The 26,567-nt window shown below is 38.9% G+C and overlaps 1 protein-coding gene across 2 annotated transcripts in view; it reads left to right on the plus strand.

Annotated features, from left to right (window-relative positions):
* Positions 1-26,567, plus strand: part of LOC145451838 (FRAS1-related extracellular matrix protein 1-like) — a 40,747-nt gene that overhangs the window by 6,453 nt on the left and 7,727 nt on the right. The window contains exons 5-36 of one of the 2 annotated variants that reach the window (XM_080330064.1): positions 725-856; positions 1,656-1,767; positions 2,297-2,461; positions 3,676-3,795; positions 3,861-3,998; positions 4,055-4,227; positions 6,429-6,522; positions 6,579-6,749; positions 7,560-7,729; positions 8,787-9,005; positions 9,078-9,249; positions 9,918-10,129; positions 10,183-10,322; positions 10,837-10,985; positions 11,044-11,176; positions 14,015-14,233; positions 15,220-15,434; positions 16,961-17,104; positions 17,161-17,246; positions 18,098-18,272; positions 18,331-18,414; positions 18,483-18,588; positions 19,537-19,646; positions 19,707-19,841; positions 21,173-21,337; positions 21,875-22,127; positions 23,213-23,419; positions 24,180-24,287; positions 24,350-24,474; positions 25,368-25,528; positions 25,658-25,860; positions 26,212-26,397. In XM_080330064.1, the coding sequence (XP_080186190.1) occupies positions 725-856; positions 1,656-1,767; positions 2,297-2,461; positions 3,676-3,795; positions 3,861-3,998; positions 4,055-4,227; positions 6,429-6,522; positions 6,579-6,749; positions 7,560-7,729; positions 8,787-9,005; positions 9,078-9,249; positions 9,918-10,129; positions 10,183-10,322; positions 10,837-10,985; positions 11,044-11,176; positions 14,015-14,233; positions 15,220-15,434; positions 16,961-17,104; positions 17,161-17,246; positions 18,098-18,272; positions 18,331-18,414; positions 18,483-18,588; positions 19,537-19,646; positions 19,707-19,841; positions 21,173-21,337; positions 21,875-22,127; positions 23,213-23,419; positions 24,180-24,287; positions 24,350-24,474; positions 25,368-25,528; positions 25,658-25,860; positions 26,212-26,397 (4,982 nt within the window). Of the gene's footprint in view, positions 1-724; positions 857-1,655; positions 1,768-2,296; positions 2,462-3,675; positions 3,796-3,860; positions 3,999-4,054; positions 4,228-6,428; positions 6,523-6,578; positions 6,750-7,559; positions 7,730-8,786; positions 9,006-9,077; positions 9,250-9,917; positions 10,130-10,182; positions 10,323-10,836; positions 10,986-11,043; positions 11,177-14,014; positions 14,234-15,219; positions 15,435-16,960; positions 17,105-17,160; positions 17,247-18,097; positions 18,273-18,330; positions 18,415-18,482; positions 18,589-19,536; positions 19,647-19,706; positions 19,842-21,172; positions 21,338-21,874; positions 22,128-23,212; positions 23,420-24,179; positions 24,288-24,349; positions 24,475-25,367; positions 25,529-25,657; positions 25,861-26,211; positions 26,398-26,567 lie in introns of those variants that run through there. The other variant, XM_080330065.1, reaches the window with a different exon arrangement.

The following is a 26,567-nucleotide window of genomic DNA, read 5'->3' on the forward strand; positions in this document are numbered from 1 at the left end:
TTCAGGCTATTTTTGCGAGTCCACAATTTTCAACTGCAATAACTTCGCTTCTACCCGTTGGAAATGAGCAATAATTGTTAAGCATCATTCTTTTAGACATCTTAACAATTCGTTAGGGTTGACAGTAAAATTTGAATCATAAAAAATTCAAATTTATTTTAGACTCCTGTGCGTTCACTCCTACCAGTTGGAATCGACCCAAATTTTGTGTGTCGCGTTTTTTTAGGCAACCCAATAGTTTAATCATTGAATACCCGGAAACTGAAACTAAACTTATTTTTGAACAAACCTTGCACATAGACAACTAAAAAGCTGTATTCCGACGGAATTGAAGGAAATTTAGCAGGAAATTGGAAATTTACACATTAAACACCGATCGCTGGTATTTTGGAAGTCGAGTCGGGACAGTGACTTATTTTTTAGTCAATCAACAATATTCAATTACCCAGATACAGGGGCTATTTCACCAAGTTGTATCCATATCACTCATCAAGTGATACTAATGTTTCCCCAAACCACTTTCAATATTACAAATCCAAAGTGTACAAAGTACTGGTAAGTTGAAGTATTCTATAAATATATATACTTGAGTAGGTAAGTATGGTAGAGTAAGTTGGCAAGCCTAATTGAATTCTCTGTAGGAGTATTTCATTTCTGACCACCTTTGGGCATCAGTGATATATTTTGTTTAGGCCTACTGATGACATCTATCTTTATTTTTCAGAGAGTACGAACCACTAACATTGACATCCTGGGACTGCGATGATTTCGTGTTGAAAGAAGTTCGGTATCAACATCTAGTACCTCCGACACCAAACATTGACTACATTCCTTTGCATGCTGTCATCAGGGATAAGTAAGCAGGAATTCATTTTGATGTAGTTGAAACGAAAACTTGGACAGATACTAACTGAGTACCCCATGACTCAATGGTGGTGTCAGACACAAGTTGCAAATACTGAAATTAGATTCTATTGGGCCTGTTCCTATAGTAACTCATTTTGACAAGAAGTATCACATTTTCTCCTGCATAGAAATGAATAATTTCACAGAATAAAGGCTGGCCTAGTATGTAATGCCTAGTGTCAGAGGGTAATTTTAATATTTATCATGATATTTTCTTTTGTGTGGATTCACATCAGTACTATATGACCTTTGCAGCATTAAAATCGAAAGCATATGTTACATGCCATTAAGAGTCTTGACAGTACACCAGGAAAAGACAAAATAGGTTATCGGTGGAACATGTCTTTATTTTCATTCTCTTCATATTTTTGTATTCATCAAAGTTTGATACCTAATGAGGATGGTGTTATAACTGACAGAATAAATTTTGGAAACATTGAACCATGTTTGATCAAATATTAACTCAGCACAATTTTATCCCCCTGTGGATGATATGAATGAGTAAAACTATCAATCTTTAGCTACTAATAGTTATCGCAATACTTTTACGTGCATTAAATGAAGAGTGCAAAATATTTGAAATGAAATGGAATATCGTTGCCTTTGTGTTGTCAGAAGTCAGATATATTCAGTTCTTTTCTATCTTCTGGTTGAATTTTTATATACTGTCAAGGACTAGATATAGTGATGATTTCATCCCCATATGCCGGGGGGCTAATCTTTAATCTGTCGATTCCTTGTCTTTGCAGGAGATCGCGGTATATATTAAAGCAAGAATATCACTGGCTCCCAGTGAGGATTGCTGAAGCATTTCCAAACCAGATTCCATCCGGGAGATTTACGAATAGCCATATTATGGAGGTAAAATTAGTTTTGACATGCCATGTAATGCAGAGGTGACAAAAATGTTTTCGCCTTGAATTACATAAGCATAGGCTAATAGGTATCTAAAAGTTGTAGCGCATGTGTGCAAGGTACCAAAATCAATGGTCATCGCTGTTGTTAGGGAAGGCTTGTCTGATCATTCTCTTTGCTGTTGTTTTCTACATATATCAAATCTGTCTTATATGGGGAAATGGTAGAATTTCAACTGTTTCTATTCTGCATTAGCGTCAACTAATCAAAACATTGTAAATTCTCTCTTGAGTACGCTTCATATTTTGTGAAATTATTGAATGTGACTAGTCATAGTGAGATTTAGTGCATCTTCCATGCAAAAGTGGTCAAAGTAGTCAGCGTTGCCATTCATGTCGAAGTAGAAGTAACAATTGAAGATGAAAATAGACTATTCTCGTCTCTTCACCGTATATTATACATAGTTTGTTGGACATAGGTTTAGCACTTACGTTGCAGTGCATGACTGATTTGGTCTGTTCTGTTATAATTTCAGGTTGATCAGTTTGTGACCACAAATCTACTGTCGACTACAATGTCAGCATCAGACTCGGAGACGAAAAGTGACAAGATTATATTTAATGTCACGAAACCTCCGGAACAAGGATTTATAGTTCATCTTAACGACGAGTCGAAACCAGTTAACTCTTTTTATCAAAAGGTAAATATGCATTTATAATATTAGTGTTAAATTATTTACAGAAAGCACTAGTAAAAGCGATAATAATTATTGCGATACACAACCTTGAATTGCCACCATCTTTTGTATTTGAAGAAGCTAGTGTGCTCTACCAGTTATTACAACCGGATCAATATTTATCTATTGATGAAGAAGGGAGTTATGTTCCTGTATAAACAAAACTCGACACAAATGTTTATATATAACTCGGATTGCTGGAATGGTATAAAATAGAAACATTATTACCTCGTAATATTTCAATTAAATTTTTAAATAGAGCCTATTTCCAAGGTATAGAAACGCTTCTTGGAGGTACAGGACTTCAATATATTCATATATTTTCAGCTGACACTCGCCAGGGTAATCGTTTACTGGTTGCTTACGATTACCCCTAACGAGTGTCAGCCGAAAAGATTCGGGTTCATTTCAATATGAATATACTATTCAAAGGTATGGCAGCATCCTTCATAATGTCACAGTATTAAGATCAAAGTATTGATTTCTCGTATATAAATGAACTTTTCTAATCCTATGAAAGATACGATTTCGTACAATATAGATATTTGATTATCTCCGCCATCGATAGTGAGATTTGGTTAGTCAAGAATTATTTTACAATTATAGGCACTGGTGATTACTAGGGCAAGTTTTTGTTGCAGTTAAATCCATGGAAAGTTGCATTTATTTTTGAAAAAAGTTAAAAAGTTGGAGAAGTTGTATTTTGCTCAGTTGATTAAATAAAAAGGTCAATTTTCCGGCTCAGCTCCCGAAATACCCGTAAAAGCGTTACTTCGGTGCTGATTTACGGTGTTTCAGTCGAATTTGGCCGTGTATTTCACCAAAATCGAAAATACTTTCATGAAAAATCGAAAAAGTTTCAAAATGTTGCAAAAAGTTGCATGAAAAAAATGGACAAAAGTTGCAAAAAGTTGCACTATAAGATTCCTTCGAACAGCTTAAAACAGCATTCTACATATCTTACGAGTATTTAGGAAGCTGCCGGAAGCTGTAAAAAAAAGTTGCAAAAGTTACAAAAAATCGCCCTAGTGATTACTAACATTCAACAGCACAACTAACCATTCATTCGGGAAAATAGTAGGCTATAATATCCGTAATTAGGTCAAAATAGTCACATTATTTGGGGAGCATGTAGACCGCTACCTGCTTATTTACACCACCATTCATTGATATTTCAGGACATTAGCGACTTGAAAATAGCCTACCAGCCACCAAATAGCAGTTTTTCCGAACGTCAAACTTTTTACGTCGAATTCGTCGCGATCGACACTCGATTTGCCAAAAGCGAGATTATTCAGGTATGACAATGAGCGACGTCCATTCATGCACATCAAAATACAGATGGTGTATCATTTCCACCTAGATTCTGTTGTCTGTCCGTGTATCGCGCACTAAAGCACCGAGAATTTCGTGGAACATGGGTTTGACCATGTTGGAAGGTCAATCGCGAAAAATTAACAAGGACTGTCTGCAAGTAGTGTACCACGGTTCGCTAGACAGGGTGAGACTAATCAGAGTTTTTAGTATTATGGGCTTTACATTCAACTTACTGCACAGATTAGGATGACATTAGCCGGCGGTTTGCAACATGGTCGATTGCTGTTGGATGGCCAAGCAACATATTCCTTTTCGTGGAACGATATTGAAAACCGAGAAGTTATGTATCAGCATGATGATTCTGATACTTTGCGCGATTTCATTATGTTCCAAATATCCGATATAGTGCACAGGTAACATTTTGCGTACTTGATTTGTCGTATATCGTCGCCAATGCCGTTATTATTACATGATGAATCGTGAGCTATATATTCATTAGGTTAATAGCGGGTAACATTCTTGGACAAGATATAATTGGAGTGTGGAGAGATGATACTTTTCAGTCTATAAGCCAGGGGTGACCAACCTTTTCAGCCAAAGGGCCACATTTGATTGACGAATTATTGCGCGGGCCACTAGCCGCGCCAAGCGCGAACATTTTTCGAAATTCATAGGTCAATAATATTGTCACTTGACTATATTGCGGGCCTGCTGTATATCACTGGGCTCAGTTTGCAAGGAATGGACTATTTGGCGCCTGGGTATATCGATATCGAAAGCTTCGACCAACATTCGTCAATCATTTTGAGCCTAGGTTTCACAGTCGACGGTCTTTCTGCGAGCGCAAACGCAAGGTCGCATATGTTGAACGACACTTGGTCTTGTAATCGCGAACATAGTTAGACTCAATCTGATACATTAGGCGTTCTTTCATTTTCAGAGAGGGGTAATAATATTAAAAGCAAGAAATCGAGTGACAACATGTTGCGCGAAGCGTGTAGAAGATTTTTACTTTTGATAAATCTATCGCAAATTATTCTGCTTTATTGTAGTGTACGAAGATATACCAAAATGTGACTGGCTCATGGATCTGCCAATGCGTCGGAACTGATCAACTAATCAAATTTTTGGCTGGCCTTGCAAGTTCACAATCTGTGCAATTCATTTTTGATAATATTACTACTTTCGGAAATTACCTTGCGGGCCACTCAAAACCTTCTCGCGGGCCAAATGTGGCCCGCGGGCCATGGGTTGGCCGGCCCTGCTATAAGCGATACTGAGATAAAAACATGGGGATTTTAATGTTATATGCGTTTTAATCCAAATAAGAACACACCTTTGACTTATCAGGTAATGAAGTTGTATCAACACAATGTAATCTGTGGTTCTGTTATTTTCATCCGTTCTAATCACATGATGTACAATTCGATATAGTCAACACATATGAGGATGTTAAAATGACCAAGTACGGTCTCTGAATCAAATATCAACCTTAGCCTAATGCTTGACGTAACAGAGTTTGATCTTGTTCTTTCGGCCGTCTTTCTTTTCAAGACGCATTCCATGATCTATTTCATTCACATTGCTTTCGTCCTTCACCAGTCTGGGCTCCATTTCCAAAAGCGCTGTGAGAACAGCGATGTAGGGGAGAAGGAACCCCCCAGAAGAATTCCCCGTAGAAGTAGCGATTTCAAAGACATATCAAAAAGTCTTCAAGAAAAAGTAGGAAATGCAAATGATGAAAATACTGAAGATATGTAGTTTAAAACAGCAGGGTTGTGGCCTCACATAGTTTTAGTAGTAAATCAGAGGGTGTCTACTTTCAAAGTGACGAGATTCCATAATAATTCAATAATCAGATTATATCTTCATCTGCCCAAGACACACACAATGTGCAATGCGACATACAAAACAGAATATGATGTAATGAACAGATAGGGCGATGCAGAAACGACCAGTTGCGGTGTATTAATCTGTCATCCACCTCGACCTAAGTGCCCAATGTCACAGTATTCTTTGATGTTAATCTTTCTTCGTCGGTCCTTATAAACGCTATTTCTTGCTCTTTTCTTTCTTGTGTCTTTTTTCGGGGGGGGGGGGGGGGGCTTTTTTGTCGTAAGAACAGCGACAAACGGGACGAGGAGCCCAGAATACCGTCTGAGGGCGGGACATGAACCTGGGCCGCCTGCCTGGATTGCGCCGAGGCTTTCCACAACGCCACTCACCATTGCGAAACTTTGCAACTAATCCAATATTAATTAATGACATTTTGAATTGGTGGGTGCAACTCTTGAAAATAGATTAAGTACCGTGATACAGTGGAAATTCCGCCCGTTGATATGAAAATTTAACTAGTTATTAAAGCGATGCTAACCTATTCATAAATACTTTCTAATAAATACGACAAACTCTGCTATGACAAAAGTAATTAGATTTGCTACAAAAGCTGTCAAGTAAAAGTGAAAGTAGTCTCTCGGTGAGTAGTGACAGTAGGCAATGTCTAGTTAAGTGCTCCGAAAAAGAAGAATTACTTCATTTCTATTGAATACATTGGTGTAGGAATCTCGCTGTACTCAATTTGCCCGTGCCGCATCACAGTTCTGTCTGTTTTTAGCACAAGGTTCAATGTTCCTGTTGAAATTTTGCCGAAAGACGATTCCCCGCCCGCTCTAGTCAACAATCTACTCATCGAAGGATCCGAAGGCCAGGTACCGCCGAGTCAAAGCTCGATTGTTTAACCGTACTTCAGCAATTCCTCATTTAGATCATCCACCTTTACACATTCATGCTCGAAGCTTTTGACGAGGACTCAAGCTCGGACTATGTCAAATTCAACATAACGAGACCGCCAAACGCAGGAGTGATTCAGAAAAGGAAGCAAGGAGATAGCAGCGGATGGGAAGTCCATCATTTTGAACAGCGTGACCTGAACCTGGTTTGTAGCGTTTAAATGTATGTATGTTGTGTTGATAAAATGAAGCTAGTTAAAATGGGAAGCCAAGAGGTTACTCGGCTATTAACTTATTCCTACCGTGAGTTCTGCGCAAAAGCCTATCAATGCCCTCTGATATGGAACTCTATTCCATCCCACTATTAAAAACAATGCTTAATACACATTTAAAGCTGTATGTCATAACTACCTAATTGGATTTTAATAATATATTCATAACGTAAATATATTTAAACCCAAAGCTTTCCGTGCTAACACTCTTCAGGGGCAATCGCCAGTAAATAAGGGTTTTCAAAAAGTTGCATCCAATTATGTCGTAACAGAAATGAATACAACATGAAGTACAGCTTAGCTTGAGTTGGGTTGGTGGATTTTATTAAAAGTTGATTCGAATGCAGACAGGTAGAATAGAGTGTAGCTTCTACCTAATGTAGGAAATCTTTCATTGCGATAGTTTATACCTCAATTTGTATTCTCAGTTAAATGCTTGCCAATTGGATCTACGGTAATTGGATTTCATTTGCCAAGGACTTTCAATACTCGCACATAAAGATTTGTTGTATATAATACTACCGATATATTTGGCAATAGTCGTTATTTGTTATGTGGCCTCAACCACCGTATATTTGTGTTTTGATATGGATTTAATTATATATATTGCTTACATAATTTGACTCACTCTTGCAGTTCTCATCAGATTATGTTTATATTGAACATTTATTGTTGTATCTTCAGATTGTCGCATATTTGAAGAGATTACATAAATGATGATCATTATCGCAACTTTATTTCCAGGGTAACATAATCTACAAGCACTCGGGGGATGAAGTATTTGAAGATTCATTTGATTTTGTACTCATGGACAGTGCTGATCCTTATCCCAACGTCTCGCCCGCACATACGGCAAGAATAAAATTAACTCCTGTTGACGATCAACCTCCAGTGCCAGTTGCAGACATTGCAAAGTAAGGAAACCTTTTTTCGCCAAATATGAACAGTTTGTTTTGGGTCAGTTTGTATCTTCATGCATCAGGCATCTTTGAGGTTTAATTTTGACTCCAGAAACATTTTGTGATATATCCACTGTCTTTGGATGAATATATTTTGAGCAGTGCACTGTACATCTTCTAGTTTATGGAATTGGATTTATGATTTCGTAGACACTGAGAAAAGGTTTTAACTTGCTTCTATAGTCAAAAGTCATGGTTTTATTGACCTGGGAATCAGAGTCAGGAATCAGAAATTTCATTGACCTGAGATTGGATATCGGTGTTGAATCTAGCAGTGTAGACGGATTTCTGAAAGGAGCACTGTACTCTAAAAATGATGTGGTCTCAAATTGAAAGGCAAAACGAAAAATAAAAATTGGCCGCAGCCGTTTTTTTCAGAACGCCACCGTAATGGAGCTGCAATGTATTGAAATTTCCACAAACACATCACACTCCAGCAGTCACGCTAGGATCGAACTTTATATAGTTGTCAGCCGATGTTATGAAAAAATATGCCGTACACACCAAGGTGGTTTAGATACCGCGTTCAACGGAAGATGTCCAGTCCCAAGATTTATGTCAAAATCGGGCCTAGTGTATTCTCTTTCTGTCGTGTACGACATATTTCCTTCATAACATTGGCTGACAACTATATAAAGTTCGATCTCTGCGTGACTGCTGGAGCGTGATGTGTTTGTGGAAATTTCAATACATTGCAGCTTCATTACGATGGCATTCTGAAGAAAACGGCTGCGGCCAATTTTTTTTTCGTTTTGCCCTTCAATTTGAGACCACATTATTTTTAGAGTGCAGTGCCCCTTGAATACGCCGAGCTATTAGCAGACTCTGAGTGACAATACGCAATTAAATTGATTTTTAAACCGTAGAATCGAAATTGCAATATTAAATCTCTACACGGGTTCGGGGTATAGTGTCATTAATTTATTTCTGACCCCTTAAACTTGTTTAAGCCTTGCTATGCATAGAAATATATAGTTATTGTTATTTCCATATTGCACTATTTTCAATTCAGATCTCTTGTCTTAAACGAAACGGACATTGCCATGATAACACCGGATATGCTGTCATACATTGACGAGGAGGACCCAAAGTCACCTTTGAAATACATCATCACCCAGGACGTTACCATGCTGGATCCGAACCCCAATTTGAATTCCTCCGACCCCGGACATTTATTTCTCACTGACGACATGGTCATGCCGATGAAATCACCTGGTATACCACATTTAAAGTAATTTTTTTATTTATCACTGTAATACTATGTGTTTATGTTGCATTCAATCCATCAATGAATTCGTTTTAGGATGTTTTCTCAAGATGCGATTGATCATAATAAAGTCGCATATATGCCACCAATGGGGGATATTGGACTCCAGCCTTTGACCGTATTCTTCATTTATTCTGTCAGTGATAGCCATGGAACCACGCTTGACAAAGAACGCTTTTTAATCACAATTTTACCGATTGATAACCAGGTTAGCTAACTTTCTTTTGTCATCATAATGCTTGATAATATTCAGACTGTTGAGTTTTGATATAATAATGTCATTGTTTGCCAATGTATTAGTGGTATTTTCTTCATTGTGAGGTCATAGTAATCTAAAGAATCATCAGGTTAAAAGTAGAGGTAAATATCCAGGGTATATGTACGATGCTTCCAGAAATACTGATCTAATTGTATTATTGAAAAGTAGCCTGGCCCCAATTTTCATCGCATCTGGAATCTGTAATATTACAGAATTGCGGTGTGTGTTTCTGTAATTGATGTATGATCAGTCACTGTTGCAGAAAAGATGTTGATTCAACCCTAATTTTGCAGTATAAATAAAATAAATTTTGAATGATAAAAATGAAATATTATTACATTTTTGGTTTTCAATGAAGATCAAAAGCTGAAGTAAAGTCTTAAAATTCACTTTATCATATACATTCCATACATACTTTCGGAGAAGTTAATTTGACATGCAAATTTAGGGTACTTTCACAGCAAAACTGCCCAAAAATAAAAAATAATAATAAGTAATTTTCACTGATTTGTTGAAGCTGGCTCATGTTGTACAATGCCATAAAATGGCTTGGTGACGTAAAATGGTTTTTCTAAGAAAATGGATTACAACATGGCCACACAAACTCTTCTTTCTAGGCTCCAGAACTTCATATTCCAGAATTCTCATTGAAAGAAGGAGAGTCAGAGATTTTCTCCGAGGATGACATCATCGTCACAGATTATGACACAACAATAACCGACACTGTGTTCATTGTGAAGTCACCACCAAAGTATGGTCAGTTGAAGCACTTCAACGATATCTTGGTTGTCGGCAATACATTCACGTATAATGATCTGGCCGATTTCAGGTACGTGCTGCGTAATATGTGTGTCTTTTTAAAGTAAAATCTGTTTATCTCAGCATACAGTATACTCATGATGGCTCGGAGAATTTTTTTGACTCCTTCGAGTTGGTAGCTTCCGATGGAATTCAGAATTCTTCCACCGCCGTCGGTAGCGTCACTATTGTACCGGTGGATGATGAGATACCAACGTTTGGAGGTAAATTTTCAGGAAAATTTGTTCTCTCTCTCTCAACCTTTGATTCTACCACATCAATGCCTTGATTGTGGGATGTTGAAAACATAAAAAATCTTAGACAAAAGATGGAACAATTTCATCCGATTTTGAATGAAATTGATTAAACGAGTCCAGCTAAGACTTTTTATGCCTCAATTTAATATTTGAGATGAGGAAGAATGTTTTAAATTGTAATAAAGGCGACCCTGTCACTCACAAACCAGGGCTAATGGAGGTTATCGAACTATATACATTGCTAATTGCCATATGATATAATGATCGCAGTAGATAATCATATGAAAGTACTTAAATCCAGGGTTGTAACCAAGTCATAAGGTTCCGAATCACAAGTCAATCTCACTTTTATAGTTTTGACTCGAGTCAAGTCGAGTCATTTTCAATTCACCATCGAGTCACGTCTGAGTCCAAGTCATTATGTTCAGTTTGTTCACTGTTCAGTTTTCAGTACAATCCGGTAGAACTACATCTATTTCAGACTCGAATCCACTTCTCGTCAACGAAACGAGTTCCGCCAATATTTCGAGTCAACATTTGAGCGCCACAGACGTCGACACTGATGACGACAATCTGATATTTTACATCGTCGCACATCCGGCACACGGCCAAATATTATTACGAGGACAGGTGAAAAAATTCTCTCCGGTTCCCCGGACTCGCGCATTTTGACGCGGTTATTTGGCAGCCAGCAGATTCTCTCACTCAACTTGACATCAGGAACGGGGAAGCTCAATATCAACATAATGGTGATGAGATCGGATATGCTCCACGGAAGGATGTTATTTCGTTTATAGTTGAGGATGGAGAAGTCAATCGAGGTTAGTGGATTCATGAAGGAAGATCATTTTTCGACTAGTTCGGTGAAATTGCACGGCCACTAGAGGGCAGTGTTGGGATCAAGTCACTACCTTCGAGTCACGAGTCCTTTCGAGTCATTGCACATTTTGACTCAAGTCAAGTCAAGTCACTTGATTTTTGGAGGTGACTCGAGTCAAGTCGAGTCAAGTCAAGTCAAGTCATGAGTTAAGTCAAATTTCAAGTCAAGTTGCCTTTTTGAAGTATGAGGCATGCCTACGCCATTTCATTTTGCTAGCTCTCTGGAATACAGATTGACTGGTCATTGATTCTGAACCGATGAACGAATATTAAAGTAAGTATACACGTAAGAAGGCGCTGTATCGCTTACATATACGTAGAAATGCGTTAAGTGATTGCATAGCCTCACTTTATAGTTACTAGCCAAAATAGAGAATAGAGAAATTAATTGATAAGATACCATAGGCGCTGAACTCAGGTATGCTAGGTATGCCGCGCATACCTAGGAATTTTTTTGGGTATGCGGCATACCCAGAATTTGGTTTGGTCTGTTACTGACTGACTGGTGAATTGATCGATTTAGAAATAAGCGTTTCGTAGTGCTGCTGAACACGTAAGTAAACCGGCAGCAATACGTTCAGGCGCTTAACAAAACTCCGTCTTTCAGTTACAATTCAGTTGTCCGTATTTTATCAGTGTTGCGCGCGGCCACGGCCAATTAGCCGGAAGCGCGTTTCCAATTTGCGAGAATCGTTTGTGCACAATGTAACGCAACGCGATCTTGACGCTGAGATGATTGCGGAATTAGGTCATTGATTACCGCGCGCAATCGTCGCAGGCCTGATTTATCGCGTCTCCGTCAGGTCTAGTTCCGCTGGCTTGATGAATCGCATCTGCAATAGGCCCGGTGCGCACTATACCATCACTGGCCTGCGCACGATAACATCGTTGGCCTACACAATTGCGTCTGCGTGGTTCGAAGTATATCATTGCCGGCCTAACTATCGCGTCTCCGGCCTAGCATGCTTTGGCTCCTATCTATCGGTTGTGATTAAAGATTGATATCACGAAACTTACTGACATCGAATGTCCGCAAAAATGTGTGACTTGTGCGTACATGCGTACTTAATTTCCGCTAATACTTGAACATAACCAATAACCATCAGAAGATGCGAGTCAAGGCTTGAGTTTTGAGAAAGGTTTGAACCACCTGAAATCGATGCGGATTCCATTATAGAACACACTCCATAACAACTCGGCTATGCGCCTGAATATTTGATCAAACGCGAGTGGTCAGAAGACGCAGCGCGAGGCAACAAGACCGAGAACTCGATACTAAAGATGTCTATTTCTAATTTTCTATATGCGCGAAATGTTGCGATTGTCATCTCCTGCTGTGAAGGAACATGATATCTTATGCGCCGGCCGGAACTATCGCTTCTTCTGTGATTGTGATGTCAGACTGGCTCAGACATTGAACAATGAACATGGACGGAATTGATTGAAATACATACTGACCGTGAACAGACAGCGGCGTAATTGATTTTGACTAACGCTAATACTAAAACAGAACGATCAGAAAATGTCTTGCAGGCTCTTGATATTGAAACTTTTAACTCCTATGAAATCAAAGTCACTAATGAATAGAGTCCAGAACAGACTTTCTATTTGGGAAAATAATTCCTGCAACCTTATTAGCCGTCGCCGAAGATGCGTATTCGACTCTTCGTTTGTTCTCGAGGCGGAGTGATTGAAATCTCCCGATTGTCGGCGCGTGTGTTGGCGAATATGTTGGAGATTGCGAGCTCGCTAATTGACTACACAGTCGCATGCACGCGTTGGTAATCTTATGGTAGCGTGATGTGTCGAGTACACAAGGATGCTGATCCGATCGATGTATTATCGGCATTGGTGCATGTTCTTAACCGTACTAAACTGATGCTACCTTGGTAAATTTGAAATGGATTCAATCAATTCAGCAAGCGGCCGGCTGGCTACGCGGCCTGCTTAATCATATCGTAATTTTGTCACCATATACAAGTGCCAGGTGATATTGAACGCTTGCGAGTCGGCTAATTTGCCAATTCTGGCGCACTATGACGTCATCCCTTTGTGACGTCATCGATCTCGCATACCTAGGGAAAATTAGAGTTCAGCGCCTATGTAAGATACAATACATTACCCATTTACAAATTGATGATTCAATTCGAGCCTGCGCCAATTGTCGAGGACTACATAAACTATAATCGAATTCAATTTCAATAAAACAAAAGGTTTGGTTCAGGTACAGAAAACAGTTAAAGACATTTTTATATTAAATTACTTTACTATACTAGTTTACGACAGCGAAAGCTGTAAGCTTCGATCACTTCGTAAGCGGTCAATTTATTTGTGAGAGAACAATGGAGGCTCAATAAAACGCACGATCATTGAATTATTGGTCGCTCTCACGGGTTACACCAGCGTTTCGCGAACAATCCGATTGCAAGATACACTGATTTTATCGACATCGATTGCTTGATGACTTGAAATTGACTCGTGAATTTTGCTTCGAGTCAGGAGTCAATCAACATTTCTGATACGCCGAGTCAAGTCAAGTCAAGTCATCTTAACAAGGTGACTCGAGTCAAGTCAGGTCATAAGAAAAAGGTGACTCGAGTCTGACTCGAGTCAAGTCATGACTCGAGTCATCCCAACACTGCTAGAGGGTGCACGAAACCAGAATTATGATAGAAGTTTTTTATTTCATATTTGGCACTATATATCAAGAGCAAGACCACTTTTTGAAATTCTAATTTTTTATTTTTCGCTGTACCCGAACATTCACATCGTATATTCAGAAACTGAGCATCTAGACATCGGACCACTTCATCATGATGAAGACTCGCAAGATTCCGTCCAGACATTGGATTTGAACGTAGTTATACTGCCGGTCGACAACAGACCGCCCAACATATTGATAGGAAGCGCAGTATTTGAATGTGACGAAGGCGGCAAGCATGTGCTTACCTCTGAACATATCTGGGCAACAGATTTGGACACATCGCCAGAGAAGCTCAGTGAGTGTACTGTAAACTGTAGCATATGGAACATATTTTATATATTCTACCATTGTATGCTGCGCAGATACTTGAGTGATTGAAACTGATGCAGCATTGATTGTAATACAAGTTAAGCTGCTACGGCCAATCTTTAAAGTACTGGAAGCAGTTTCCATGGGGGGACAAATTCACTGATACTACTCCAGTAATGGTAATGAGTTACAGCTACCAAAATCACTTCACAGAAACATATAAGAAGAGAGAGAGAGAGAGAGGTGTGATGCCCATATAACTGATACTACAGTCACTAGTTTGGAACAGTGTCTCCTGGATATTCACTTGCTGATGTCCTGCGCAAACTTCATACTTTTTGACGTAGGTGCCAATTATGCTGAATGGTATTAACGCTACGAAACGCCACCAATCAATCAATCAGGTTTATTAATATTTTCATCGTTTCAAAACATCACAAGACTGCGATACAATGAAAAGATAGGAAGGTGTCGAAACAACTTGGAGTAGTCATTAAGATCAGACACCCACCTTAGCCTAGGCGAAGTAAATAAAGAGGCATGCACACTGAATGAAAAGTAATGCAGAGAATATGAGACGCAAGCGACAAAATGGGGTGGCATGTGGCGGAGGGCGAGGTCGATGTTAGGTCGTGGTCCGGTAATCCTGAAGAATGGCTAGTATTGATTTAGAAGAAATTGCTTGTATTTCGACCATTTCAAAACTATTTTCTTTGTTTGGGAACTCCGTATATAAAGTATTTTCCCTTTGAAAAAATTTGAAACGTTTATTTGTAACTGTTTAAACTACGGTTGGCCTGTGAATTATTGAAAATGTAGGGCAGAGTTGATTTGGTTGGATATTCCAATAAAGTAAATAACTGATCATCTCTAAACAGCCCCTGCACCACAATGTCAATAGTTGGCGTAATCACCTCACTATCCTGATTTTTTAAATCCTTTTTATAATTTTAATCTGATTCACTTGTTTAGTTTTCCACATTTCAAGTCCGTCATTCGGATATTTGGAGGATCAAACTCCCCGGGAAGGATACGAGAAGCAAATCAGCGTGCCCATCGATTCTTTCAACTTGCAGAAGTTGAGCGACGGAATGATCCGATATGTGCAATCCAAGCACCGCGGCATTGAACCGACCGTGGACACCTTTACAGTTAAAGTTACGGACGGAAAACACCCGTCTGCCGAGGTAACAAAAATGAAGCGTTCTTTCTCGAGTTCCTGTGCAGTTGTAATCAGTCAGAGATAGACCTTTTGGGAGAGAAACATGATTCATTTTGGTGAAATAAGTATGTTAATCAGTACATCGGCAATACGTATTCATGGTGATCAAAGCTTGATACCCATAGTTCAATATGTATAATTGTATATATATTTATTTATATATATAAATTAATGTAAATCGTAGAAAAAACTTTGTTACTAATGATTGATTACTACTACTAAGCATTTACCTACATGTAAAGATAATAGAATCGCAATCAATGTCTTGCTTTACCCTGACTTTGACTGCCTATAACACTGGTCAACACATATTTTTAGGCAGACAAAGTAAGAGTGGTTTTGGGGGTTCTGAAGGGCACTGATTCCGAATATGATCTTAGTTTTTTCAAATTGGCTCTTGTGGAGATAACCCATGGGGCTATTTTGACCAAAACCTCCCATTTTTGCGGTAATGACTAGATATAAAATCGGCTCAGTCGTACTATAAAGTATAGAAAATCAATCTACTTGTTACTTTTACACGCAGAATACTCTTTTAAATCAAAATACAGCAACAGCACTATATTTAGGGGTAATAGATTTATCATAGTTACAGATTTTCACGGATATCATGTACATTGTACATAAATAAACTCCAGTAATGTACATAAGTATTTACCTAGATACTCAAGTAACGAGGCATTAATTCAATCAGCTTTACGTCAACCACCTATTGTAAATTTGAAATAATCAGTTGGAATATAATAGGGATACTGGGTATACCCACTTTGTTGACTCTGCGGAAAATTATCCATTTACCAGTCAAAAGAAAGAGGACGCATATGAGTATTGCAGTTAAGCCTTCCAAGGACAAATTTCATAGTTTTATACTCCTCTTTAATCTTGGTAGAAAGACCAATTGATGCAGAAGAATATGCATTTCCGTTGTGCAAAAGTATAATTTTTAGGCCTCACAAATTGCTTTTTTGACAAACAAATATTTCGCATCATGTCATGTTAATATTGATAGAATGACAAAGAACGACATGAGGGTTCTTCATAGTCAATTATCTATTTATGTGCAGTATAAAATTAGAAAAAACTACGATTTTCTTCCTAGCAAGTGAAATATTTATGGGTAAATATAGTAATTTTGGGCTTTTTTAGGGGTATAAATACCTTCGGACACAGAGCCAATCTGACAAAACTAATGTGATATTCGTAATCAGCAACCTCAGAAACCCCAGAAACCGCTCTCAGATGTTCTGCCTAAAAAAAATCTTTTCATTTTGTTGACCAGTGTTATCAATGAACAATTGAGCATTTTATTTGTTCCCATCTGGTGGCACAAGCTTCTGTTATATGACAGATTTTAGTCATTCAAAGCAAAGTTGCTTATCAATTTACCACAATCTAGATGCTGCTAAAGTAGAACGTAGTGCGAACACAATCCATTGTACACACAATACCTATATACAGGGATTGATTGTACTGCAATTCTAATACATCCAGATACCGTTCCTGATTGCAATCGCCCCGACGAATGACGAGCCTCCGTTTGTGAAATCCGATAACTTCTCCTGCAACGAAGGTGGTATGTTCCCTCTCACTGATTCGGTGTTGCAAATTGTCGATGGTGATATCCCGGCTAATGAGGTGAGAGAGTGCCTGAGTAACGTTATGTGATGGAATGCATTCATGGTTTCATTAAGGTTATGGTGTCTGTGTCCACTCCGCCTCAGCACGGAATGTTGTTCGATGAAATGCAAATGCGGAGGTCTAAAAGGTCGAACAAAAGGTGACTTATTTTAAATATTGCTCGACTAGCAAGTAATTGCGTCCGGTTAAGACGTACTGTGCCGGCTTGATTAGGATACTATTATAATAAGGATATATAAATCTCACCAGAAGTGGTCAAATTAGCCAGCATTGTATTCAAGTTGTTATTGCGGTATTTACGGTGTATTTAGACTACAATGTTCATTCACACCCGATCGATATTCTTTATTATGATACCGTATCCGTCAACCAGGGTTGTAATGACTCGAGCCTCGGTTTTCTGGTGACTCGACTTGACTCGAGTCATTTTTTCAAATGCGTAAAATGACTCGACTCGAGTCAATTTGTGTATTGACTCGACTTGTCCTCGAGTCATATGACTCGAGACTAGGACGACCAAGGCAGACATTTCAATGTAACTTCGAAGAATAGTAAAGTCACCACATTATTGGTATTTCGTGTATCAGTCCTGATACTTGGAAAATAGGGCCATGAACTGTTGGTCAATCTCACTTTTATAGTTTTGACTCGGACTTGACTCGGTGGTGAATTGAAAATGACTTGACTTGACTTGAATCAAAACTGTAAAAGTGAGATTGACTTGTGACTCGGAACCTTGTGACTTGGTTACAACCCTGAATGATACCTCGCACAGTGGCATATATTTAGTTATAGTAATACAAGGGGTATTTCATGCGGTCTTTGTGACTTTTTCACTCATAAATGTGATACGCACTTATGCCAATTGTGTTTTATCCTATTCAAAATCCAAGTTGTAAAAAGCATGTAGCGCTTAACAAATGTTTAATTCTAAAAAACATAACCAGAAATAAATCTGCCATGAACAAAATCAAAACGTAATCTTTGCAGGGCCGTTGACCATTCGCATTTGATGCATGAGATGGACCCCATGTCTGAATTTTCCATGCATGATTGGTCCGGACACGTCGTGCGTCCTGCTTACCTTCACGATGGCACGGAAAATTCAGGTGACTCGTTTCGACTCAAAATCAGCGACGGGCAGCACACTTACATGACGGACATGGTATTACACCATCAAAATTTTACCGAAAGAAATATTACATTCTCTTTCATAAAAACAGGCCGTTAATGTATTGATGGTGAATGACGAAAAGCCTACTACCGTCACAAATAAAGGAATCACTGTTGAACTCGGAGACAATGCAGTAAGATCATTGAAAGATAGTAAATACGTGAAATTGACAAGTTGAATTAATGTACTTCTCACCCTTAGGTTCTCAACGAGGTCGTGTTGTATTCTGCCGATGGTGATAATTCGAATGATGAGTTGATATATATCTTACACTCTCTTCCTACCCAGGGATCATTGCAGAAAAAAGGTATACATTACGGTTTCAAGTTTTCTGTGTGAGATTGTGAACTTTATACAGACATTACACTTGTTTACTGGATTATATAACCAAGCCTGTGCCTCTAGTAGGAGTTTGTGTACCATCGCCACCACCAGCTTGAGCGCTCTCTCAGTCCCTACCCACATTCTTTAAGTAACCTATAGAGCTTGAACAATTAACTGGCATTTGCCAACACCATCTTAAGCCAGAGGTGGTCAAATTAGCCAGCGTTAGTACGCAGGTAGAAGTAACAGTAACGTCGTAAAGTTCTACTCAATTTCCAGTTGTGATTCCCAAGACACATCAAAATTACTTCGAATGGAAGTAGAAAGTAAAGGTATGGAATGCAGATTAAAAAGTGGATTTCGTTGATCGGTCATATACTTTTAGCAGGTAATCAGAGGTGGCTACTCACCAAATTGCAGGTTGCATCACTGTGACTTGCTGTGACAAAACATACTAGAAATAAGTGGCATTTTGATAATATATATTGAATTTACCGTGATACAATGGCTATTTTGCCCTTTCGACCGTGAAAGTGTCGCAAACATATCCCTATACTGGTTGCCTGATATATGAGCATACGACATAATGAAAAAGGACATTTGAGCATGTGGCACTTCAGCATGTGACGCTAAAACTAACCCTAACTCCAACCATAACGCTGAAATTAACCTTTATGTATATCCTAATCACAACCATAACCCTAACCCTACCTTAAATCCAACCTATCCTGTAATTTAACCCACATTCTCATCTGTTGCATGCCTGATTGCCGCATGCTGAAGTGTCGCATGCTAATATGTTGCATGCTTATATGTCCATGGACCCCTTAAACTAGTACTTGAGTAAGTGGTGCAACTTGGCAAAGCCGACTTGAGTACTCGGAAAGTGTAAGTACTTCATTGCTGACCAACTCCGATCTTATCTTGATAGATGGCGAAGAATGGGTAGACCTACTCCTCGCAGACACATTTACGGAACAAGAATTAGCGGATAACAAGATACGTTATCTCCACACTGACGTGTTTTCTACGAGGACACGAGTAAATTTGCGAATTTTAGCAATTTTCGACCAAATAACACATTTCACTTCACATCGACAGGATTCGTTCCGATTTTCTGTCACCGACGGAACGTGGACTACTCGTCGGGAAAATTTTGAAATTACCATTCAGAATAAAGACCGGGGATCTATTCATATTGTGACGGGCTCAGTGAGCGTAGAAGAAGGGCGAAAGGTGACCTGATTAATGATTAGGTCAAGTTGTATATCTTTTGTAATGTCCAAAGTAGTTGGAAAAAGGCTAGGCTGGTATGAACGAATTTTCATGCATTTTCACTCTTGACTTTTTGAATTTGCCAAATGTAAAGTCGAAACTAGACCTCTGGTCATAACTCTTTCCATTTTCAAATAGCTACACTAGCTATTATTCAGGATTCCGATTCACGGTGATAGGTATGCCGATTACCTATGACTCTCTGCGTTTCAACAATACAATCGAAGGTCCTCAAAGTACCAAATGATATTACTTGAAGTATTGTAATGTTCCATTTGAGTGGAAGTAGCAGTTTACTAAGTGGAGCAAAACTACTTCAAGCAGTCTTTAGCAGTAGGCCAGAGGTCTCAAACACGCGGCCCGCGACCGTAATTTGGATTTAGAAGTATTCGACAACATTTAACTGTCATATATCTTTTTTTTATTTGAAAACTGGAAATTCGCCCCAAAACCACTCCAGAAGCTTGAAACTACTCATCAAAGTTCACTATTACATCAATTTCAAAAGTTACCACTGAATACTTCGGCGATTGGAAATTTCTATCGCTATGGCACAGTCATCATTATATTCAAGTTGTTTTAGATCTGTTCCAGTATTCGAAGGTAAATCTAACGCTGATTTAATTTGACATAGGTAATGACATGATCAATAGTTTTGTTATCAGGAGTATGCCTGAAATCCGGATTAGGCCGTACTGCTCCAATAATGCTCTGATATCAGATCTAACTTTGTAAAATTCTAAAATATTCTACCTATAATTGTGACACGTCAAATTTCCACCAGCTGCAAAATTACAACGCGACAGCTTTTACGATGTCCTGATGCATTTGTACTCTCGCATGGTGTCTACAGCAGCCATGCCAAGTACAGCAACAATTTTATTCAAATATTTTAAAATGTGATTTTTTTTCGTGCCAAGCGTGAATTCACAATAGTAAATCACATATTAAAGATGCGTGTGGCATGTCAGTCTTAAAGGTCCCGTCAAATAAGGTCTACTCGAAAATACATTGAATTCCCCTGTTATTGGTGCTGCGGCCCGCGCGCCATGAAAAAGTAGGAAATTGGCCCGCGAGTACATTTGAGTTTGAGACCTCTGCAGTGGACTATATTGATAAAAAGTGTAGTGTCCGTTTGTGACTACCTCTCGCCTTATGTAGTTATTGGAAAATACGTTATTTTCATGAAAATTGCTGAAAACTTGGGACAGTTTTGTATAAATTTCAGGCATCCGTATACCACAAATATTTCTTACTTGTATCACGTCGTTATCGTTTGTTTCACTTTCCAGGTTTATATAACAACTGACGTGCTGTCGGCTAAGGATGGATTCGATCGCCCGCAAGACATATCTTACGAAGTAATAACCCAGCCAGCGTTCGGCCAACTGGAGCATATAGCTAACCCTTCGGAACGAATTACTGCATTTTCGCAAATGGATTTAATGGCAAGAAAGGTAACGAATATTGTTATATGATACTGGTTCTCAATGCTAGCCAATACATGTCATAGTTATCTTTCGTAATGTTGTACGGTAATTTATTATGCACACTATTATGTCATCCGAGACAGAATTGTTAAAAAATCTTGCAAATTCCACCTCCGACTTAATAAGGTCACTGATTTCGAATGTTATGTTGATTCAGTAGAATATGTTGCTCAGAGACACAAGCCATTGCCACCTTGAAAATTGAAGCCAAATCAAAGAAATATTATTTTTTGCTGATTTTACACTTTTATTGTCCATGTAGATAGACAGCAGCCGTATCTTGGCGCACTGGACCCACAATCTGCAAGCAAGGGTTCAAATTGCATCTGCTACTGTTACCCTAAAGCGCTGCTGCGGAAAAGGGGTAGGGGCGTAGGGCATCCGGGGTAAAACTTGAACCAAACTAGGATTTGGATCACTAACTCCATGTGGCAACTCTTACACGGAAAATGCCAAATGACAAAGAATTGTCTGCGTTGTTAGGATATGCTCTTTGTTTTCTAGATAATATATTCCCATCAAAGCAAGGAGGATTCTCTGCTCGATAGCATTGTAGTCGAAGCCAGTAACGGGATTGACAGCAGAGAAGCTGCCGTCATGGTTGACATCGTTCCGGTTGACGTAATACCGCCTTCAGTCACTTTGTTTCCAAACATTGATTCTGTTGGGGGCGTGAAGATTTTGACGTTATTCCGAGGGGCCGCATTGACTGTCAACGATTTGACAATTTCTATTGTGGACCCCGACACCTCTAAAGGTAATACACTTCATAATTTCATTTTTTTCTTCACTATTCTCGGTAACTCGTGCATGGAAAAGACATTGCGTTTGAATGCGATTCAATTTATTCAGGACAGATGACGCATTCTGTGGTATTCAGATACAATTGATAGAATATTTGCTAAATTTTCTTATGAATAGTTGACAAAGAATTTCGTTGAACCAACGCAACATGTGTCTTTTACTTTCATTTTCATGTACTTCCATACGCTATGTTATTATATCCTTATCTTCTTGCTAAATGGGCAACTAGGCATGTCTCCATAAGCAATGAACATCAGTGTATTTTATTACGATTTCAGATGTAATTGAAGTTGTTTAATTGATGCCCAAGTTGTTACAGCACCTGTTTTTCCGTGGTTGTACGATCTTGTAATGTTTCGGACCATAGCTATGATTAAATGAAGGAATAAACCTTCTGTAATCTGTGTCCTTTGTTAAAAATCATATATTTCATAACTGGAAGAGCTAGATTACTATTGGTAATACTTAGCAGCAGACATATTTCTGTTTTGTTACATGCTCTGGACATAGTTTCAAAGAGCAACATATTACAAAGCATCTAGCCGACACACATCATTGCTCCTAGAGAGAGAGAGAGAGAGAGAGTCTTTATTTTCATCAAACCAAAATACATAACACACGGCAGTGGTACAGAAAATATGCATGCACAGTATTCGGTATTAGATAGGAATGATCGATAAGACCGTGAAGGTCGTCTAGTCTGATCACACCAGCTTCAAGCAGGTACACTTGACTCTAAACAGTCTGGCTGTAAAAAATGTTACAGTAGTTAAAAAAATTAAAATAGAAGAAAAATTAAACGATGGTAGCAAATGATCAATGAAGCAATGTCTGGGCGAGGTAGGGCAACAGTGTTAGTGTAACGACAAGAGGTGATCAAGTAGGGCTTTTTTGAATCTATTATAGGGCAATTCACGGATATGTGGTGGTAATGCATTCCAGATGATAGGTCCCGAGTAGTCGATGGACCTCTTAGTTAGGTTGCTATTGGGTGGGGGTAAGTAGATATTTCCTTTAGACGAGGATCTCCTATTTCAGAGAATGTTCATCTCATCATCACTACTCTGCCGCTACACGGAATACTGACTGTCAATCACCGGACTGTGAGTCTTGAATCTCCGAACGTGACCTTGGCAGAGCTACAAAACGACGAACTGATGTATGAGAATAATGGGGAACCGAGTGCTATCGACCGGTTTTCGTTTGTAGTGTCTGATTCTGTGAATGCGGGTTATACTATCGATGGTAAGTCAACTATTTTCCTTGTATTGATATTGTGTCATTCGTAAATTTGTGTGGGTGCCATTTACTCATTGTATTTTTAAAGGCTATGTAGCGGTATGGGTATCCTTCATCGAAAATTACCTCCGAGGACGTCTAAATGTCCACCTTTTTGGAAATTCGTCCTCATTTAGCTTTGACAGCTAGGCTAAAACGCCATGAATGACGCAAAACAGGTATTGCGGACACGTTCAAACGAGTCATTCGGGAGTCAAGTCGGAATGATGTCCTTTTTTCGTCAACAAAACTAGATTTGCAGCAAAAATCTTTAGATCGACTGTTTTCAATTCCGATAATGTAACTTTTATTACTTGAAAAGAGTGTCCGCCCTTTCCGCTTCCAAAATATGGTAACCCTGTATAAAGCTGGTTCTTAAACTGGAAAATTATCTCGAAAGGTGTAATTCGCCGTTGATTCAGGGATACTTTGACAAAATTAGACTAATTTCATTCAATAACCTGATAGTGTTGAATCCAATTCTGAATCGGTTCAGCTAGAATCCACAAAAACACTTGGATTTGGGACAACGTCTGGATGCCTGAAGTTATTAAGCAACTCCATTTAGTGTTAAAATGGTTAGAGTAGCCTCTGAACGTGTGACATTACTAGAAATGCAAGTATTGCTTAAAAATTCTGATGCAGTGCAGGTCAAGTAGGCTTTGTTATTTAAAATGAATTAAATTCGCATTTTAAACAGTACTGAACATTACACACTTTTACACAGGCATACTTTCGGAACGGCCCTCGACTGTCAACTTTCAAATTGATAATTTGGACAATACTCCCCCCACTGTGACGCTGAACGTACCTACCAATTCTATTGAGATGATAGGTATGGGTATGGTTACCACAAGTGAGACATTTCTTATAATATACCGTATTTTATTGAGTCAGGTACCAAAGACTATGGGGTGTATATTGACAGCCACAACTTGATGGCCAGCGATCGGGAATCTGCGAATGACGACGGAATTCGATTTTCCGTCACACACCCACCTTCGCACGGGTTATTGAAGAAGGTACATCTCACTGCACCGATATTGCATCAAGATATTCTAGAGCAGTGGTTCTCGACCTTTTTGTCTTCACGGACCCATTTTGGACCGTCACAGACCCCAAAAATATGTTTTATTTCAATTTTAGGTCAATTATCGTCCAACCGTTCCTGTCTTGTGCAAATATTAACTGCAGGCAACAATTTGACTTTTAGTGAAAAAAACATCATGCCATATGTAGAAATTGTGAAAATTTATGTTATTTCAAAGCGTATTCTGCAGCGAGAGCCCCAAATCTGTTTTCATTGTGAAGGGTGGAGGGGAATGGATTAATAACGCGAACGCTTCCGATGATAACTTTGGGGATGATCGCAACATGTATGGCACCGAAATTGAAAAATTATATTTTTTAATGAACATATTACGTCCAGCCTAGTCATTTCTGTACGGCAGCTCATCCTGAAGTTATTTTAGATATTATAGTATATTACAGGACGAATGAATTCCGTGGCGAGGTTTCATTCCCTTTATCGAGACAGATTAACCATGATCATCCTTTCTATTCCATTTTTTTTCATGAACCGTAACAAAACATCTGCAACAGTAGGCAATTGGAAATTGGACAATTGAAATGAGTTTGTGCAGCAAGATATTTCATCTCAAACTGCAATTTGGTTAATTGTTGATGTGAGTCCTGAAGTTTTAGCAGTTATGAAGGGAAACAGGCTTATGAGTTTACTAGGTTACTCTCTGAAGAAGTACTTTGTTACTGAGTGACCAGTGACCATGTGTGGGTGGGGTGTCTGATTTTGATTACCCCGTGTATATTTGCAATCCTTTTATCATGTCATCATAAAGCAGCGTATCTTATGCACAACTATTGACGATTGATTTGACCAGGGCGAATTTTCATTCAGAAAGAACAAAATGGACGACTGGTGCCCGTGTCCGAATTCAGCGTTAGCGACCTGAAGACTCGTAAATTGATTTACACTGTCAGCAGTAAATTGAATGTCACAAACGACAGTTTTGTGTTTGATGTGGAAGACGATTGGGCAAATGTCAGAATGGGATACAGGTAACGCTGCATACAAGTTATTGAATTTTATTACCTAGTTGAATTCAGAAATGAAACCAATACTTGATTGCTTCGTATGATGCTAGATTTGTGTGAATAAACATCATTACAACTGTCCGTTCTTTGTAGATTTTCTATGTCGTGGGCTAGAATTGAAGTAGGTATCAGCTCGCTTGTGTTGTGCGAAAACAAGACGTCCGCAATCGATATTCGAAGATACGGCAATCTGCGTACATCGTCCTTTGTCGGAGCAAAAGTGGTTTATATGAATTCCGCAAGCGAAGGCCGGGATTTCAGTGCCGGCTCCGCGCAACAGATTCAATTCGATCCAGGTAGATTTTTCCAAAGCGTCATTCCGATTTTCTGACAATTGCGTTAGGATCGCAGAGATTGGAACGTGGACGTTCAACATTTACATTGTGTAAGGCTTCACTGATATCAATTTTGTTGGGATTACAGATTACAATGATGTATAATGGCAATTTCCAATTATATTTATAAACATATTTTCATTTGCTTATAAAAACTTACTAATAATAACAATTATAATTGCCCATTTATAAGGAATGAATACAAGAAAAGTGTGACATTCCTTAGCAATGTGTAAGGCACGCATCCCTGCATGTGTTACGCAAAAATCGTGCAGTAAATCTGAGGTTTTCAAAATTCCGAGGTGTTTTCAGGCTCAACGAGTAGAGAATGGGTTGTATCGGCGGTGCACGACGGTATCAGAGAGCGTAAGGAAAAATTCAAAATGCTCCTTCACACGCCCGTGAACGCAGTTTTGGAGGTCAGCAGAAAAGGCTGTAACGTCGTGATCTTGGACTCTGGATCGAGAAAATGCAAACGACACAACTCCCCCATCAAAGGTAGTGAATTCGTTATGTATGATATAATAAGGAAATTACAGTACGGCAAAGTATCAGTGGTTTTTTACCGATGTGGCAATTTGGGTCAGGTTGACGGTCTGGTTTTCAATGGGTAGGTCATTGGCTTTATCCTGTGTAGGGTTAGATGGAATACTTGCTTGTAAAACTGC

Source organism: Botryllus schlosseri, chromosome 12 (assembly GCF_051294905.1).
Source record: "Botryllus schlosseri isolate E-star chromosome 12, Bs_hap1, whole genome shotgun sequence".
Taxonomy (NCBI): domain Eukaryota; kingdom Metazoa; phylum Chordata; class Ascidiacea; order Stolidobranchia; family Styelidae; genus Botryllus; species Botryllus schlosseri.